The sequence below is a fragment of the Podarcis erhardii genome (assembly GCF_964252035.2).
Source record: "Podarcis erhardii genome assembly, chromosome: 1".
In the NCBI taxonomy this organism is placed as follows: domain Eukaryota; kingdom Metazoa; phylum Chordata; class Lepidosauria; order Squamata; family Lacertidae; genus Podarcis; species Podarcis erhardii.
In genome coordinates this window covers 105,501,535-105,517,293 of record NC_138497.1, presented here as the reverse complement: position 1 = coordinate 105,517,293, position 15,759 = coordinate 105,501,535, and the positions used below count along the sequence as shown (strand labels likewise).

The following is a 15,759-nucleotide window of genomic DNA, read 5'->3' as shown; positions in this document are numbered from 1 at the left end:
ATCATTCTTAGCAGAGGACTTTCTGCAACCTAGCAGTCCTGAGTCCATGGGACTGCACAAGGTACTCAGTGCCAGCTATTCCACACTCCCTGCTAAAAACGTTTTGCTTTGGAAACTGTCATTGATGTGTCCCATTCTTAACCCATCACAACAATCAGTTCAGTGTAACAAGGCAGTTAAGAAAAGATGAACTAAAATGTGGGGTGATGTAGTGTTGGCCATGCCATGCTCTGGAGTTGCTGCCATATGCCGTCCTGGCTGCCAGTGCAAGGGACAAGCATATAAGAGTCCATGATTTCTGCATTCCTACTTAGAGGGGCCCATAAAGTTACTTGGAGGTTATTTTTACACCCCCTGCTTGAATAGGCTTCAAGGGGTGATTTGGCTGCGGGACGTTCTGTTTGCTGCTGCTGACTCATTTAATATATATATATATATATATTCTCCTTTTGCATAGCTTCAGGGATGCCAGTTAGTCAGCGTCATGCTTTAAAAAAAGGATTTTGATTACTTCGCTGTGGAATAAACATATAACACTGCTTATCACAGCAGTGAGAAGAGTGGTTTTAAATGGACTTCTTTAAAATGAACTCTGTTGAGTCATTATCTTCTTTTTTTAGAATGTGTATTTTCTACTTCGTTCTTTTCTGTCATGTTCGATTTGAAATTTGCTGTAAAAATGCAATGCCTCTTTGGAATTGCCGGTTTCTGGGTAACAGGATTGTAACTCTTGATGTACAGCAGCACCAATAATAATAATAAGAAGAAGAAGAAGAAGAAGAAGTAGGTAGAAATAATGCTACCTTTCTATATGTGTAAGGAATTTGCTGTATACATTGAAAGTAAAAGAACTAAGCAAGGTGAAAGGAACCCATTGTGGTTATGGATCAAAATATTCTGAGTATTTATACCTCACCCTTCAAATACAATAAATATTTAAAAAACTTGCAATAAAGCATTAACAACATCATAAAAACGTAAGACATTCGACACATAAGCTCGAGAAGCACCATATTTTAGGGCTTCAGCAATTACATTTTAAACAACTGATGGGAAACAATGTTGTGAGGATTCTAGTCATGCTATTTGCATCATACTTAAAATGGACTAATTCTGATAGATGGTTTTCACGTCTGAACCAGAAGTGAAAGCTTCCAAACTTCTTGTGGCTATGCTAGAGGAGGAAGGAGGATCATGCAAGCTGAAGCTGTTGCCTAAATTCTTTCCTGTTGGGGTAAACCATGGTTTAGTGTGACCTGCTGTTACAAATGGTGGAGGGTTTTTGTTGTTGTTTTTGGTTAGTGTGGGTTGCGAAATTGTTAGCAACTTGACTAAACATTTTGGTGCCACAAGTGAAGAAAGGGAAATTTCTGAGTCCCCTTACTGTCTGACTGCAGTGCTTAAACACACTTCACAGGATATAAGCCTCACTGAGCTAACATGCACTGGATTACACTGCATGTGAAATACACAAATAATACAATTTACTCAGAGAAGTGAATTTTATTGGTTCCTGCTATGCTCTGATTAAATTTGACACTACATGTTCAAGAGAAGGGTGATTTCCATTCTAAACTACCTAACAAGGTTTCACTCTTGTAATAAGTTGCTGTGGTATGTGCAGTGCTACCTGATTTATGATGCTTATATGAAAAATCACAAAAAAGCAAAAACAAACACCCACCATTTCTTAAACATATATTTTCTGTGTTTGAATTTGTTGCCTGAAAAGAGAAAGAAAACAACAGTAAAAAAAGCCACTCTGTTGCAATAAAAATCTGCAAAGTTGTTTTTTTGGTCAAAATAGTAAATAAAACATAAAGCTCAAATGTGTTTAAAAATAAATCTATGACCTTGGGTGGTTCCCCCCCCCCCTGCATATTTGGCATCTTTCGGAACTCCATCCATCATTTTTGTTAATAGCGTCCTTTTCTTTTTAGGGATCAGCAGATTCGTACACAAGCAGACCATCAGATTCTGATGTATCTCTCGAAGAGGACAGGGAAGCAATCCGTCAGGAAAGAGAACAGCAGGCGGCTATTCAGCTTGAAAGAGCAAAGGTGTTTCTCTTTCTTTCCTTAACTTCTTTCCCCCCTTTCCCAACCCCTCTCATAAAAAGGATATGCCAGCAGGTGCGGAGGAAGGGAGGTGCGGTGGGAGCCGGCTGCCCCGAGTGTCACCACTGGGGTGTGTGTGACAAAATGGCGGACGGCACTCACTGTGGGGTCTGCAGTGCACCCGAGCCATGCGTCTCTCCTGGGAGAGACGCAGTGGCTTAGGCGTGCACAGGCTCTGTGCTGCCCGCCACCTCCCCCCCCCCAGCTGTAGGGCGGCTGAGTGGGAGGAGGCAGGCAGATTCCAGAGGCACCGTGATGCACCCCGCCCCTAAGAGCTGCTCGCCCTGCCCTCGCCCTGCCCCCATGGGCAGCTCACCCCACCCCTATGGACAGTTCGCCCTGCCCCAGGGTGCGTCATCCCAGGCGCCCGATCAGCTTCCTCCTCTGCCGGACGCCCGCTGGGTCGGGGAGCCAACGGCAGGGTGAACACATAATGCTAATTGCTTAATGTAACAAAGGCAAGCTGCAGTGAGCCTCTGACTCATTTTCTCCTTCACCCCTTATTTGGCACAACTGTGATGTTTTAGATTGACCCTAGTTTAGCATTGCATTCCAGTCCTAAACCAAAGTTGATCTTAACTATGATTCAACAGATCATAGTGAAAACTAATTGCAGTTGGTCCTGGTTTGTGCAGTTAAAGGGGATTAAAGGTCTCTTTCTCCATAGCACAACAAATATGCTTAAAAGAAGAAGCTGGGGGGGGGGGGATGCAGTGAAAAGTGCGGGGTGAATGAATGACTTAATGGAAAGACGAATAAACACCCCTGCAAGCAAATCAGGGTGAATGCAGGTAGAATGTTTATTGTAGTATAACCTTGCTGCAACCAAATTAAGACGAATGCTGAATAAAGACAGGATATAATTTAACTTCCACTTCAGCTTTGTGCATGCAGATCAGGATGAATGCTCAATTAGCAGGTCTTCTGGAGGGGCTGTAAAGCAGCCATGGAAGATTCCAAACTTCTCTTCACAGTCATGCAGGGTGGGAAATGCTATTTTTGTACCAGCCCACTGTGAACATGTAACTGGTAATAGCCCCCTATTCCTGGTATTTACCCTCGTTGGAAATATAGGGGGAACTGCATTAATGTGCAAATTACTGAAATATATTTTTGCAGTTTTCTTGCAGTTTTGCAGCTATAGGGTCTATTTTAAATTAACTGCAACCAGACGGAGGGCTACACCGCATAGCATAAAAATGAAGAATAGGCGAGGAGGCAAGAAGAGCTTTTTGTTTTTGACAAGCTGTTTTTCTAATTCAAATTTCAAACATCTGTGCTCTTCCCCTGAGGAGGATCACAGATGCCAAAATATGTTAAGGCATGTGAAAACCAGTTCGTCAAAAGATACTTCTTGCACCTATGGGCTTTGCCTCCCCCCACTTTATGTATTTGAAATTAAACTAAAAAAAGAGCATCATCCTGATCCAGTATGCTGTTGCCTTGGCAGCCCTAGAGACGGAAAACTTAATTTCTGAGTGATTTAATATCTAGTTAAAAGCTAGTTTGCTTAGGGATGAAAGCAAATACAGCAAACCTAGGAGGGGAATCACCATATAAAATAGGTTCAGTTTATGTGGGGGCAAATTAACTCATTGTACATTCCAGACAGCTTCCTGTTCCTTGGTCCGTCAGGCTGGGATGCCATACAATTAAAGCAACTGAATTCTGGACCAAGAAAAATATATGGCCATTCGGGTGCCAGATATTATTGGATTACCTAGAAGAAGAATTGAAAGTGGGGAAGGAGCAGGAGCCTTCAAAACTTTCTACAGTAATAGCTACTAAACTAGCCATGTGCTAGCTTGCCAGTTTCTTTTTGAAATGCAAGTAATCTTGTGCAACAGAAAGCAAGCTCAGTTTTTCGTTGTTTGGGTAAAACATGGTCTCATTCGGTACAATACTCACACTACAAATTCAGCCTCAGTGTGAGGATTTTTGGCTGTCTGTGTATGTCTCAAACCAGCATTGGTTGGAGAATACTTTGGAACTTTGTTATCTGAGCTTTTGCCTCTGCTTTAAAGAACACGAGTCTCCTGGTACTCAGGGAGTCCCCTTTCCCTTGTTCCATCGGCTTTGCATGACTGGTCACTTTCTCATTCCTGCCCCTGTTTTACAGAACTGTGTTTCTCTTCCTAGTCAAAGCCTGTAGCATTTGCCGTTAAGACTAATGTGAGCTACTGTGGAGCACTGGATGAAGATGTTCCTGTACCAAGCACTGCCATCTCTTTTGATGCTAAGGATTTTCTACACATTAAAGAGGTAACTACACAATGTAATTACTCTTCTTATCTGCCAATAGCTTGAGCCTGAACAGTTAGCTTTGAGCCATGCAAGATACAAAACTGATGCTGAAAAGCAGCCAGCATCGCAAGGAGCATATAGTTGATTAGAGAGTGTGACACCCAGGATAATTCACCCTGATCAAAATTTTAAACAGCCTGTTGGGACAACTTGAATTCTAGACCAGTGAACCAACACCAAGACCCAGGGAGGCTTATGTTAATTCATGCTTGTTTAAAAGCAGAGGTGTGTTTAGCAAACCTTAAATAGGAGTTAAAGGAATATACTGTGGGACTTTTTCACTTTTTGGCAGCTATTGGGCCACAAAGGTTAATGAATGAATTGGGCTTTGGTGTCATGTCCTTCTGGGTGTCTAAGTGATACCAGACAATTTCCTTCTGAGGGGGTGGGTTGTCTGCTTCTTGCGATCTGCATGCTAGTGAGTTATCAAACTGCAAGCTGAATCTCAGCTACGCTATGCCCCATACACAACACTGTTCAGCCAATGTATTTCATGAACACACAAACATACACACAGACACACACGTATATATATATATGCTTCCATTTTAATTATCACTCATACAGTGTAGCATTTGCTATAACAGTGCTAGAATATTTGTTTTATAGAAGACCCATCTCTCCTGCTACTGGGGGACAGCCCAAGACTTTCTTTAATAGGAATTCTGACTCCATCTCTTCCTACAGCTTCCCAGTGATTTCCCAATTTTTATATATACTTGTATTCCAAGGTACAAATTTATATCACTTATATCCGGGGCAGAGAACCTGTGCCCCTCCAGTTGTTTGACACCAACAACTTCCATCAGCAGTGGGAAGAGAGGATGAGAGTTGTAGTCCAACAATGTATGGAGGGGCATAAGTTCCCCATTCCTAGACTTAAAGCATGATCTTATGTGTGTTTATGTGGAATTTCCTACAGCAAATCTCTGCCTTAACTACCTATTTTCAACTCCCCACTCTTGGAATGAAGGAGGTCATGTGCGATGCATGCATCATCCAGTGAAGGCACAAGAGGGGGCAAAATACTTGGTGGGAGCATGGAGATGGTAAAGTCTACTTTGGCAGGGGGACAAACTTTGTTCCACAAGTTAGATCTCTGAAAGACAGATAATGGTATGTTTCACATCAACATACCCATCTTATGTCCTCTTTGAAATGTGTCTTGTTTTGATGGAGTTAACTTTCACGTTAGCATGCTTAGTGTTATTTATGGATGGTAAGGCTTATCAGTGGCTAGTAGTTGTGATGGTTGTGTCCAATTCTTCCTATGAAATGTGGTATGCTTCTGAATATCACTTGCTGAAGTACATGAGTAGGGAGAGTGCCATTGTGCTCCCATCGTTCTTGTGGGCTTCCAGTGGGCACATGCTGGCCCCTGTGAGAATCAAAGACTGGATTAGATAGGCTTTTGGTCTGATCCAGCAATGCTCTTCTTATCTTGGGATTTCAACCTTGTGTGAATTTTCAGTTTACGAGTCCGCTATAATTATATGGGGAAAGTGCCTTTTCTTATTGGGAATGGGATGTAAGTAGGGGAGAAGTTACCTGTCTGGGACAACTTTCCTGCACAATTATGCACCCTTCCCCATGCTGCCTATGACACCATTAAGGACAGCTGTAACTCTTCATTAAATGACTAGTCTCATCTTAAAGGTGTTCAGCTCAGTGCTCTACATTAGAGACTTTATCTGCATGATTGTTTTTAATAGGATATAAGTTCTGTTAGAGCTGGACATGACATTGAGCTGGAAATTATTTTATGCATTCGAGCAATATTCACCCATATATCTCCCTCAAGGTGGAAAAGAAACCAGCGACAGAATTGGGGAGATGGAAAAATGGTTGAGTGAACAACCCCTTCCCACCTTTTCCATTGATTAAACTCACAGCTACTTCTGGGTTTTTGTTTTTGTTTGTTTTTTAAAAAGAAAGTCTTAGGGGGAAATACGCACTCAACTGTGTTTCATGTCTAGCTTCGGCCTCTGGGAAGGTCACTTTGGCAACAAGCTTGAAATGTCAGCAAGAATGGATGGCTCTCTGTATTCAGGATGTCTCATCTGTCACCCGTTGGACCATACATTATGCACTTTCAAAACAGATTAAGTGACAACAATTATTGGCAATGCATAAACATTCCAGGCTCAGCAACCAACAGGAGGGAAATGTACTTCTTACCCCTACGCTGAAGATTCAGATATGCCTTGAAGAACATATGGAAGGTGCTTCGTAATGGGAGTAACCTTGCTAAGCACGAAGCATCTTTGTAGCTCAACTTTGGGCACGGGATAAGCATTTTTACAGGCTTACCAATAATCTACTAGCCCACTTCCCAGATGTCATGAAACACCCTCATAAACACCCACCCTATCAACTGATGAATGTGTGTATTGTACTGCTAACTGCATCTCCGATCCAATCCCAGGACTTGCCTATGTGCTGAGCCTCGCAAATGCCTCTTAGGTCACTGCTCTTCCTCCTTGCTGACATTTCCTTTCACCCTTCCTTTGTTACTTCTTTAATTTGCACGGTCTTTATCCCCCCCCAACACACACTTTTGTTGTGTGAGTATAAGTAGCAAGCGACATATGCTTTCCAAACCTGTTCCACTGCAGTTTTATTATTTGCATTCTGCATTGCTCATCGTGAATTCATTTTTTTCCCTGTTGCAAGAAAGTGGGGGGAAAGAGAGGATAATAGTGTCAGGTGGACACGTGGGCAGGTTGCAGGGGTGGAGGTGGCTAGGCCTGGACTAGGAATCAAAATGCTAGGGCAGACACATAATTTGATCCCTCTTGGGTTTATAAGCTCACATATTTTGAGCATGCACATTGTGCGCCCTTGAAACATAGCTCAGATGCATATCTTGACATCTGCATGCAGCACAGTTAAAAGGATGAATGTGGAGGCAAAGTGTCAGGGCCAGTCCTACCATTAGGCAGAGTGAGGCAGCCTCCTCAGGTGGCCGGTGCTGAGGGGTAGAGAGTAGCAGGGAAGGGTTGGCAGACAGAGCTGTATGTGCCATGCAGCTTGCCCTAAGGCAGCTTCCTGCCCTGAGGTGTAACAGAGGCTGCTTGAAGTAAGCATTGAAGTAAGATTCAGCTTCCAGTCCAGTTGGCTTTTGCACATGGATCAGGAAGAGGTGCCATTTTGCCCTTTGACTTGGACAGCAAACTGGAAGTTATGCATGGAAAATGGGTAACAAAGAAAAGCAGGTGTATGCTTATGCTTCGTACAGGAGTACCTTCACACAGCAAGTGATACCCCCACCCCCATGGCAGGATGAGCTCTGCTCTTCTGTCCCCGCCCCAAACAACACACACACACCTGGATCCAGGAGTCTCCCCATTAATGCTTCAGGTGAGCTGCCAACTTTGGTTTTCAAGGAGTTTGAGCGTTTGTTCAAATGCCTGTTGGGTGCTATTTACTGTACTTTTAAAAACTGTTCTTAAAAAGCAGGTAGCTTTATTATTTATACAAGGGTGAGGTTTAATTTCTTGTGAAAATCAAAAGGTTTCACCTAAGTTTAATCTTGGGGGGAAAGATGAACCACGTACCAAAATGCTGTGAGTTTGATTCCACAACAGATTCACTGCTAAAATTAACAGATATGTGTACACTTCCTTATTTGCACTTGGTCAACCTGTATTAAAATTCATGGAGGATAAGACTATCAATGTTAACTTGGCTATGTTCTGCCTCCACTGTCAGAGGCAGTATGTTTCTGAGTACCAGGTGCTGGGAAGTACAAGTGGGGCACTCAGGTCTCCCTTGTCTTTGGTTGGCCATTGTGAGACCAGGATGCTGGTCCAGCACCTTAAGTTCTTAAGAGTTTATTCAAGGGATCGGGAAGAGTGAATAGTACCATCCTGATGGAGCTACTGTCGTAATAGGATGGTACCTCCTCCAGATGGATGTGAATAATTTCTGTCTGTCTATCTTCCTCACGTCAAAATCTCACTGCACAGGGAAATCTAATGCGTCCGTGAATCTTTGGATTAGGGTTGTAGGACTAGCAGGGAAGAAGAGAAAAAACAGAGGCACCCTATCACATTTCAAGCAGTTCTCCCTATCTGCCTTTTTAGAAAAGTGCCCACATTTTGCTACCTGTTCTCTTCTTAATACGTATCATGCTTGTTGGGTAGTCCATTTAGAACAGAGACAGGGAATCTGTGGCCTCCATATGTTCTTGGACTCTACCTCTCATCAGTCCCAGTCAGCATGGGCAGAGGTCAGCAGGGATGGTGGGGTATCTGGACGGCCACAGATTCCCCATTCCTGACTATAGTAGCTACTGTAAGGAGTACACAAGGTTCTTTTGCGGAATGGTGAGTGGATGCTGGTAGTGGAAGAAGCTCGCAAAATAAGCTGTGTTCACAATTAAATGGGAAGATTCAAATCAAGTGCTCGTTTGTTACAGAAATATAACAATGACTGGTGGATAGGAAGATTAGTTAAAGAAGGCTGCGAGATTGGCTTCATTCCAAGCCCACTTAGGCTGGAAAACATCAGGATCCAGCAGGAGCAGAAGAGAGGGCGTTTTCATGGAGGGTAAGATAAAAACACTTCTTTTACTCATAGACAAATCTGAGTGCAGCCTTTGCGTTATTAGCTGGTTTCGCCTTTTCAGTAAGTTACTCAGGGTGGCCTTTGTTTACTCAAGGTGAGGAATGGACATTTTGCGGTTTGGAAAGTGGCAGGAAAATTCACTGAAAATGTGGGGGTGAACGAGAGTCTGAATGCCAGGCAAGATGTATAAACACCGTTCAAGCAAATCATCATGAGGGTTTATTATGAGGGAGCCAGCATGGTATAGTGGTTAAGAGTGGTAGTCTCGTAATCTGGTGAACTGGGTTCACGTCTCTGCTCCTCCACATGCAGCTGCTGGGTGAGCTTGGGCTAGTCACGCTTCTCTGAAGTCTCTCGGCCTCACCTCACAGAGTGTTGTGGGGGAGGAAGGGAAAGGAGAATGTTAGCTGCTTTGAGACTCCTTGGGGTAGTGATAAAGCGGGATATCAAATCCAAACTCTTTTTCTCTTCTTATTATCATATCACCCCGCAAACAAATCAGAAGGAATGCTCATGAAAGACCTGATGTAGCCTAACCTCTTGCATAACCTTTGTGTAGGCAAGTCATGACGAATTCATAAAGAGAATTCCAGAGCAGTGAGGGAAATTCTCAGAGTCAGTGCAGTTCTTTTGCCACACAATTCGGGCCTAAGAAAATTGCCTGATTTGGTAGTCTTTGTAGAGAATTGTGTGTGACTGAATAATTAGAATATCGAAAGATGATCTGTCCACAAATGTAACTTACTGACCAGAGAGTATGGAAACGATGAGATTAAAGGGGGCATAATTGCATTTCTCTGCCTTGTAGTTATTTTATTATAGTTTGTATGTGGAATCTTCATTTTATCAACTTCTTTGCTTATCCTTATGCGTATTTATTCAGTGTCTCTTTTTCCCTTATGGGAGAAAGAATGGACAGATAAGTCTGTGTGTTCTTTAATAAAATCGAAACCCTGTTGAGTATCATCCTCTGATTGCTCAACATATTAAATGGAGATTCTTCACAATGTAGGAAATCAAGTGGGAATTCTTCTTCAAGCCTTGGAGAAATGGTGTCTGGTACTTTCCGAGCTACACCCACTTCCACTGGTGAGTGTTAATATCTGTTAAAATGAAGTCACTTAAATTTTAAAGGTAACTTTGATTGTGGAGGCAGGACACCATCTATTGTGCAATCCTAGTTCAAACCTGCATTCATGCTAATAGGGTTACTGTGGGTGATGGAAGAAAGCAGCTGCATATATTGAATTAATTGCAGCTTTGAAGGTTTTTTGAGCCGAGCTTACGGTATATAAGGAGTAAGTATAAGAAATTTTAACTTGAGAAATAGGTATATCAAAATGGATATGTAAAGGAAAAAAACCCAGTTACTGTAGCTGTTTTGCTTTCTGCATAGGATACATCTTATAGCTGTTTTTTATCTGTTGCTGCTTTTGAATAATGCCTGTGAAAATAAACTTTGGTTGTAAAAATGGTCCTTGTTGGTTTGTGACCAATGAAAATGTTTTTACTGACTTCTAAGCAGGCCCTAGAGAAATAGGCTTGCAGCTGAATTTTGCTTTATACTATATGGAATGTGCTAGTGCCCTTGCAATGTGGGGGCTGCTTGTATCTGAGCAGATTGTCACCTGGCTGTGGGCTGCATCTAAATGCCTCTGCTTTGTGGGTTCAGCCAACTGCATGAGTCTTTGCTACTGACATGCTGTTGGGGGGGGGAGAGACCCATGTGATTGTGCATGTGCGCGTGTGCACACACACACACACACACACACACACACACCACAGCCTAGGCTTGGGTCATTTAGATGCCCGCCTCACTGGAAATCACTGCATGTGACTAAGAGGAGATTTGAAGAGTACTACTATTCTTGGTAGGCGAAGGAAACCCTTTGGTTCTAGATGAATTGTGGTGGAGGGTGGGATCCTGAACTGGGGATCCTGGGGTGAACATGAATGGAACGAGCAACTGAAATGCACTCATCAAACTAAACAATGCTGCTTCTTCAGAAGGAAGTCAAGAGATGTGCAAATTCATTACTGTTAGCTTTTCTAATTGTTTCGGCTACCATCAGATGGAATTGCTGTGCAACGCATAGTTTGCATGCTGCATGACTTTTTACATGGTTAAGCGAAGTAATATTTATTTATTTATTGATCTTTCAGCAAAACAGAAACAGAAAGTGGTAAGTATACAAACTCCCACCTTGTGCCCTGTAGAAATAGTGTACAATATCCATTCAAGACAATACATTTATTGGACATGCCATTCTTGTTTTAGACGGAACACATCCCACCCTACGATGTAGTACCATCCATGAGGCCTGTTGTGCTAGTTGGCCCCTCGCTAAAAGGCTATGAGGTAAACATTCCCGTTAGTTACTATTAAACTCTTTGCTTGGTCCGCCCTTCACAACCCTCTTTGCTGCTCCCCCCCCCCGAACCATTCAAATATGGGTGGGTGCTGCTGCTGCTGCTGCTTTTGAATGAGAACCAGGCTCAGTTCCCTATAAGCAATTAACCACCTGCACATGGTTAATTACCCAAAACGCACTGCTCTGCCCTATGGATTTCCATCTACATTCCTGGTAGGACCATAGATCTATAAAATCTAAAGTGGGGCGATTGCTCACATCTGGATTGCCAGAAGTGGACCACCAGTTCCCACAGCTTTATTTCCTGATCTGATCACTCTGCCTGCTCTTTTGGGGAGAAATGCCGCCTTTTACTTTGGACAGAATAATACATGCAAAGTGAAACATTTGCTTTAAGCTGATGAGTAATACAACTTGGAGAACATGGTTTTTAAAAATTAAAATAATAAAACTAATGTTCTTATCTTGATCTCCCTCCCAGGGCAGTTTAAAACCTGTTCTGATTGAATCTTGCACTGTGGGGTTAAAGGGTAGAAACCTTCTCATTTCTGCATATTGCCAACATAGTTTGGGGAGTGTTGTGAATATCCTTTTTATTTATGAGGGAAGCAGAGCTCTCGCTTTGGAGTATCTCATTTGCAAATGTTGGGAAGAGTCAATGTATTTAATTCCTTCTTTATAGTTAGAAAGTGGATTTGTCAGTCGAAGGAGATCTGACCAATGAGGGTATCCCATAGTTGAAATGTTCAAGCCAATGTACAGTAATGGGCATTGGCTGTTCACAAATGTCTTTACTTTCCAACTCTTTTCTTACCTCGGGCTTCTTTATCTCTGTTCTCAATCCTTCCTCAATATTCCTCATCCCTGAAAGGTGACAGACATGATGCAGAAAGCCCTGTTTGACTTCCTGAAGCACAGGTTTGATGGGAGGTGAGGAATAAAGTTCTCTTTCATGTTTCTTGCCCTGTATGAATGATTCCATCTGGAACTTCCATCTTGATTGCTTCCATTGTATGTGTCAACATAGTTCCCTAGCTCTTGCTTATATTCTTTCACTTAACCTTGGAACGCAGCCTTCTTAATTATTTGCATTAATTATGTTGCATTACTGTGTTCGGCTGCATAACTGCATAGATCTAACAACAGAATCAAATCTTGAACCTGGATGAATTAATGCTAAAAGTTGAAATAGATGGAATGTAGTTGTCTTTCTTCTCAAGAAAAATGCAGTGCCCAACTTAGAGAAATCATTGTTGCCGTGCAATGCATAATCAAGGATCTAAAAAGTGACTTTTTCTACAGCACATTAATTTTCTGTGCATGTTAACGACCTGAGTTGACCAAACCTCTGCAGAACCACAATATTTTTAAAAAGCTGGTGTAAAAAATTCAATTTGATTTATTTCAATTTGATTGATTTATCTTTAACATTTAAAAATCAATATACAAAAATGCAACATAAAAGGAGTATCACTAAAAACAAGGTGCAACATAAAATCCAGTAAAACAGTATTATACTTGCTGAGAATAATGGTTGACCCCAAAATAGCTGGCCTGTCCCAAAGAGCTGCTAATTTGGAGCTGCCAGCTGTTCTCTGCTATTGTTTCATGGCATTTCAAATTGTCCAGGGTAAGGGTTCAAAACAGAGATTACATTACTAAGATTTCTTATTTGTAGGCAGATGAGTGTAAGAGGGAGACTTTTGCCCCCTCGTAAAGCAATAATGGATGAGTAAGAACATAAGAGCCATGCTGGATTAAGCCTCAGGACCGTCAAGTCCAACCTCCCGTTTTCACAGTGGCCAACTAGATTTTTTAAAAAATTCATTTTTGGTTGCCTTTTGCATGAAAAATGACCCAAAGCAACTGGCAAGGTAATACATACATTAAAAATGAAGTATAAAAAACCCGAAACAAGGAAAACACATTCTGTATATAGGCACACCACCCACTCCACTAAAAAGTGAGCAAGAAAGAGGCCACAAATATACCTAATACCTTTCAAACTAAGGTCCAAATAGGTGAAAATAAACTACTTTTTGACAGAATAGTGGGCTTCTTTGGAGCTTGTTATGCTTACCTATCAGTGTTTTGATTCTTGCACAAAATTTACAATACAGTGATGTAGTTGAGTGGAACTGGGTGTCTGGTTCCAGATGCCGCTATTTTTGTAAAGGGAGGTTTTTTTCATGCCTAATTGCTACATGCTTAATGGCTAGGCTGGACTTTAGCCTATCATTCAAATGACTGCTTTTCAAAATGTGCACTCTTATCAGCCACATTTCCTGCTTTTCGCTGCTTCAGTCAAGCTTTTACTTTCTCCAAAAGATTCATTTGCTCACTGCTTTTGCTATCTGAATGATTCTTCGTCGACTCCATAGTAATTTCACAAGCACACTTCTTGGCAAACAGCAGGAAAGTGTTGCCTTCTGGAAGAAAGATGTGCAGGGAATAGTCACAATCATAGATGTTGATTTTATATTACTTTACAACTTTCTTCTCATCAGAGTGACATATTGGTGGTAAAAACATTATTTGGCAAGGCCTTATTAATCTCCAAGGAAATAATGGGTGAGCAGTTCTGAATGGTTTGAACTTGAGCAGCGCGGGTGCGCACACATTAAAATAAATCATTTTGGAAGATGCACCCATTCTAAAGTTTGGGCCCACTGTAATTCCCCATGACCTTATCAGGATTCAATGGCATTCAGTTGTAATCCAGTCTCAGTATGTCATCTTGGAGCCCCTCTGGTGCTTGATCTCCTTCCTGTACAGTTATCTGGGAGTAGCAGTGGCAGCTGGGGCTCAAAGTGGGGATCCTGTTAACTCCTAGACACATGCTTGCATGGTAACTGTGGTGGGCAGCAAATAACAACAGCTTCCAGGCCAGCGTCAAGGTTCCTGGTTGACATGGTTACTGCTAACCAGCATCTGGAGGTGGCAGGAAACATAGGAACTATATAAAGGCATCAGTAACCATGGTTTGAAATGCATTCCCCGTGCTTTCTGGTGGTCCTAGATGCTGCTGCATTTGTGCACCAGTGTTAAAGGTCTACACCTGGGGTCTAACAGACGTAACACTGTGGTCTCTTGTTGCTACTGCTACCACCAAACAAGGGAGAGCTGTGTGGTTAGTGCTGAGCATAAAGTAGGGCAGGGCAAGCCTGTGGGAAAGCCTGAGTGATGGCAGAATTTGGGGTCTCAGATGTCTGTGATGCCCTGTTAATCCATGAGTTCACCATACAGAACCCTCTAGTTAAAAATTCTGGTGGCAACAGTACTCATGGGCAATTTTCTGGTAAACATAGATGTATGCCATTGTCCCTCAGCATTCAATATTTTCTGCATCAGGATGCAGCCAAGATCAGCTGATCATACATCACATGTACAATGATTCCAGTAGAAATTGGAGAACATTGTTGGTGTAAGTTCCTGAATGCATTCAAAACTGGGAGCAACAGCTATAGATGCAGTGGTGTTCATTTGTTTTGTTATCTATACAAGAGCTGGCAATATTAATTATTGTGTCAGCTATTTTTTTAAAAAAACCAGACTTTGGAAACTAGAGGCTTTTAAATGGTAATGCCATCTTGTTTGTTTGTTTCACAAGGCTTATATACTGCTTGATTGTAATAAAGAATTGAACAACATTATCTGCAAAAACAATAACAACCGATCTAAAGCATTCATAAAGTAATTTCTAAGCTGCCATTTTGTTGGATTTATTTCATCCAAAGCTTTCCTGTTATATGTTTAACACACTTAAAAAACTGATTGTGAAACTCAAAATAACTCTAATTGCAACCTGGCATATGACTACCTATCGGAAGTTGAGAAAATTTAAACAGTGTACAGAACAAAGTGCTGAGGGCAGCCAATATTTGCTCAGTAGTGAGAAATAAAACTGCTGCTTGGAGATGGCAGTGCCCAGAAAAAGAGTGTGTCCTCTGTTTGCTTCAAAAGCACCGAACAGAAAACCATCCAAGCAAACAGAAAACAGCCATTTTCCACTGAAGCTGAGATGCATTTTAATTGATATGTGCTTGGTTTGAAACAATTTTAGGATGGTACATCTTTGTCTATATACTAACATCAAAGATTATCTGAATGTAGCCTTATGTAGTCAAAAAAAGCACCACCAATGCATGAGGAGAAAATACCAGCAGGCTCAGAAAATGCCCAAGGTTTGCATAAGTGTGTGTGTGTGTGTGTGAGAGAGAGAGAGAGAGAGAGAGAGAGAGAGAGAGAGGAAGAGGAAGAGGGAGAGGGGGGAGGAAGAGGGAGGGAGGGGGACAGAAAGCAGTTAAAGGAGGGGGTTGTAAACACAAGAACAGCTTAGGGGTCCTTGAATTCTGACTGATGGCTGAGAGAAAGAAAAATGGAAAACTGGAGGCAGG

The 15,759-nt window shown here is 42.0% G+C and overlaps 1 protein-coding gene across 3 annotated transcripts in view; it reads left to right on the top strand.

The window, feature by feature from the left end:
• CACNB4 (calcium voltage-gated channel auxiliary subunit beta 4) overlaps positions 1-15,759 on the top strand; it is a 126,554-nt gene that overhangs the window by 94,660 nt on the left and 16,135 nt on the right. For all 3 annotated transcript variants that reach the window (XR_014158987.1, XM_081872255.1, XM_081872256.1), the window contains 7 exons: positions 1,941-2,060; positions 4,257-4,379; positions 8,842-8,972; positions 10,003-10,079; positions 11,154-11,173; positions 11,269-11,349; positions 12,234-12,292. Coding sequence is in view for 2 of the 3 variants with exons in the window: in XM_081872255.1 (XP_081728381.1) it covers positions 1,941-2,060; positions 4,257-4,379; positions 8,842-8,972; positions 10,003-10,079; positions 11,154-11,173; positions 11,269-11,349; positions 12,234-12,292 (611 nt within the window). In the remaining variant the exon portion in view is untranslated. The remainder of the gene's footprint in view (positions 1-1,940; positions 2,061-4,256; positions 4,380-8,841; positions 8,973-10,002; positions 10,080-11,153; positions 11,174-11,268; positions 11,350-12,233; positions 12,293-15,759) is intronic.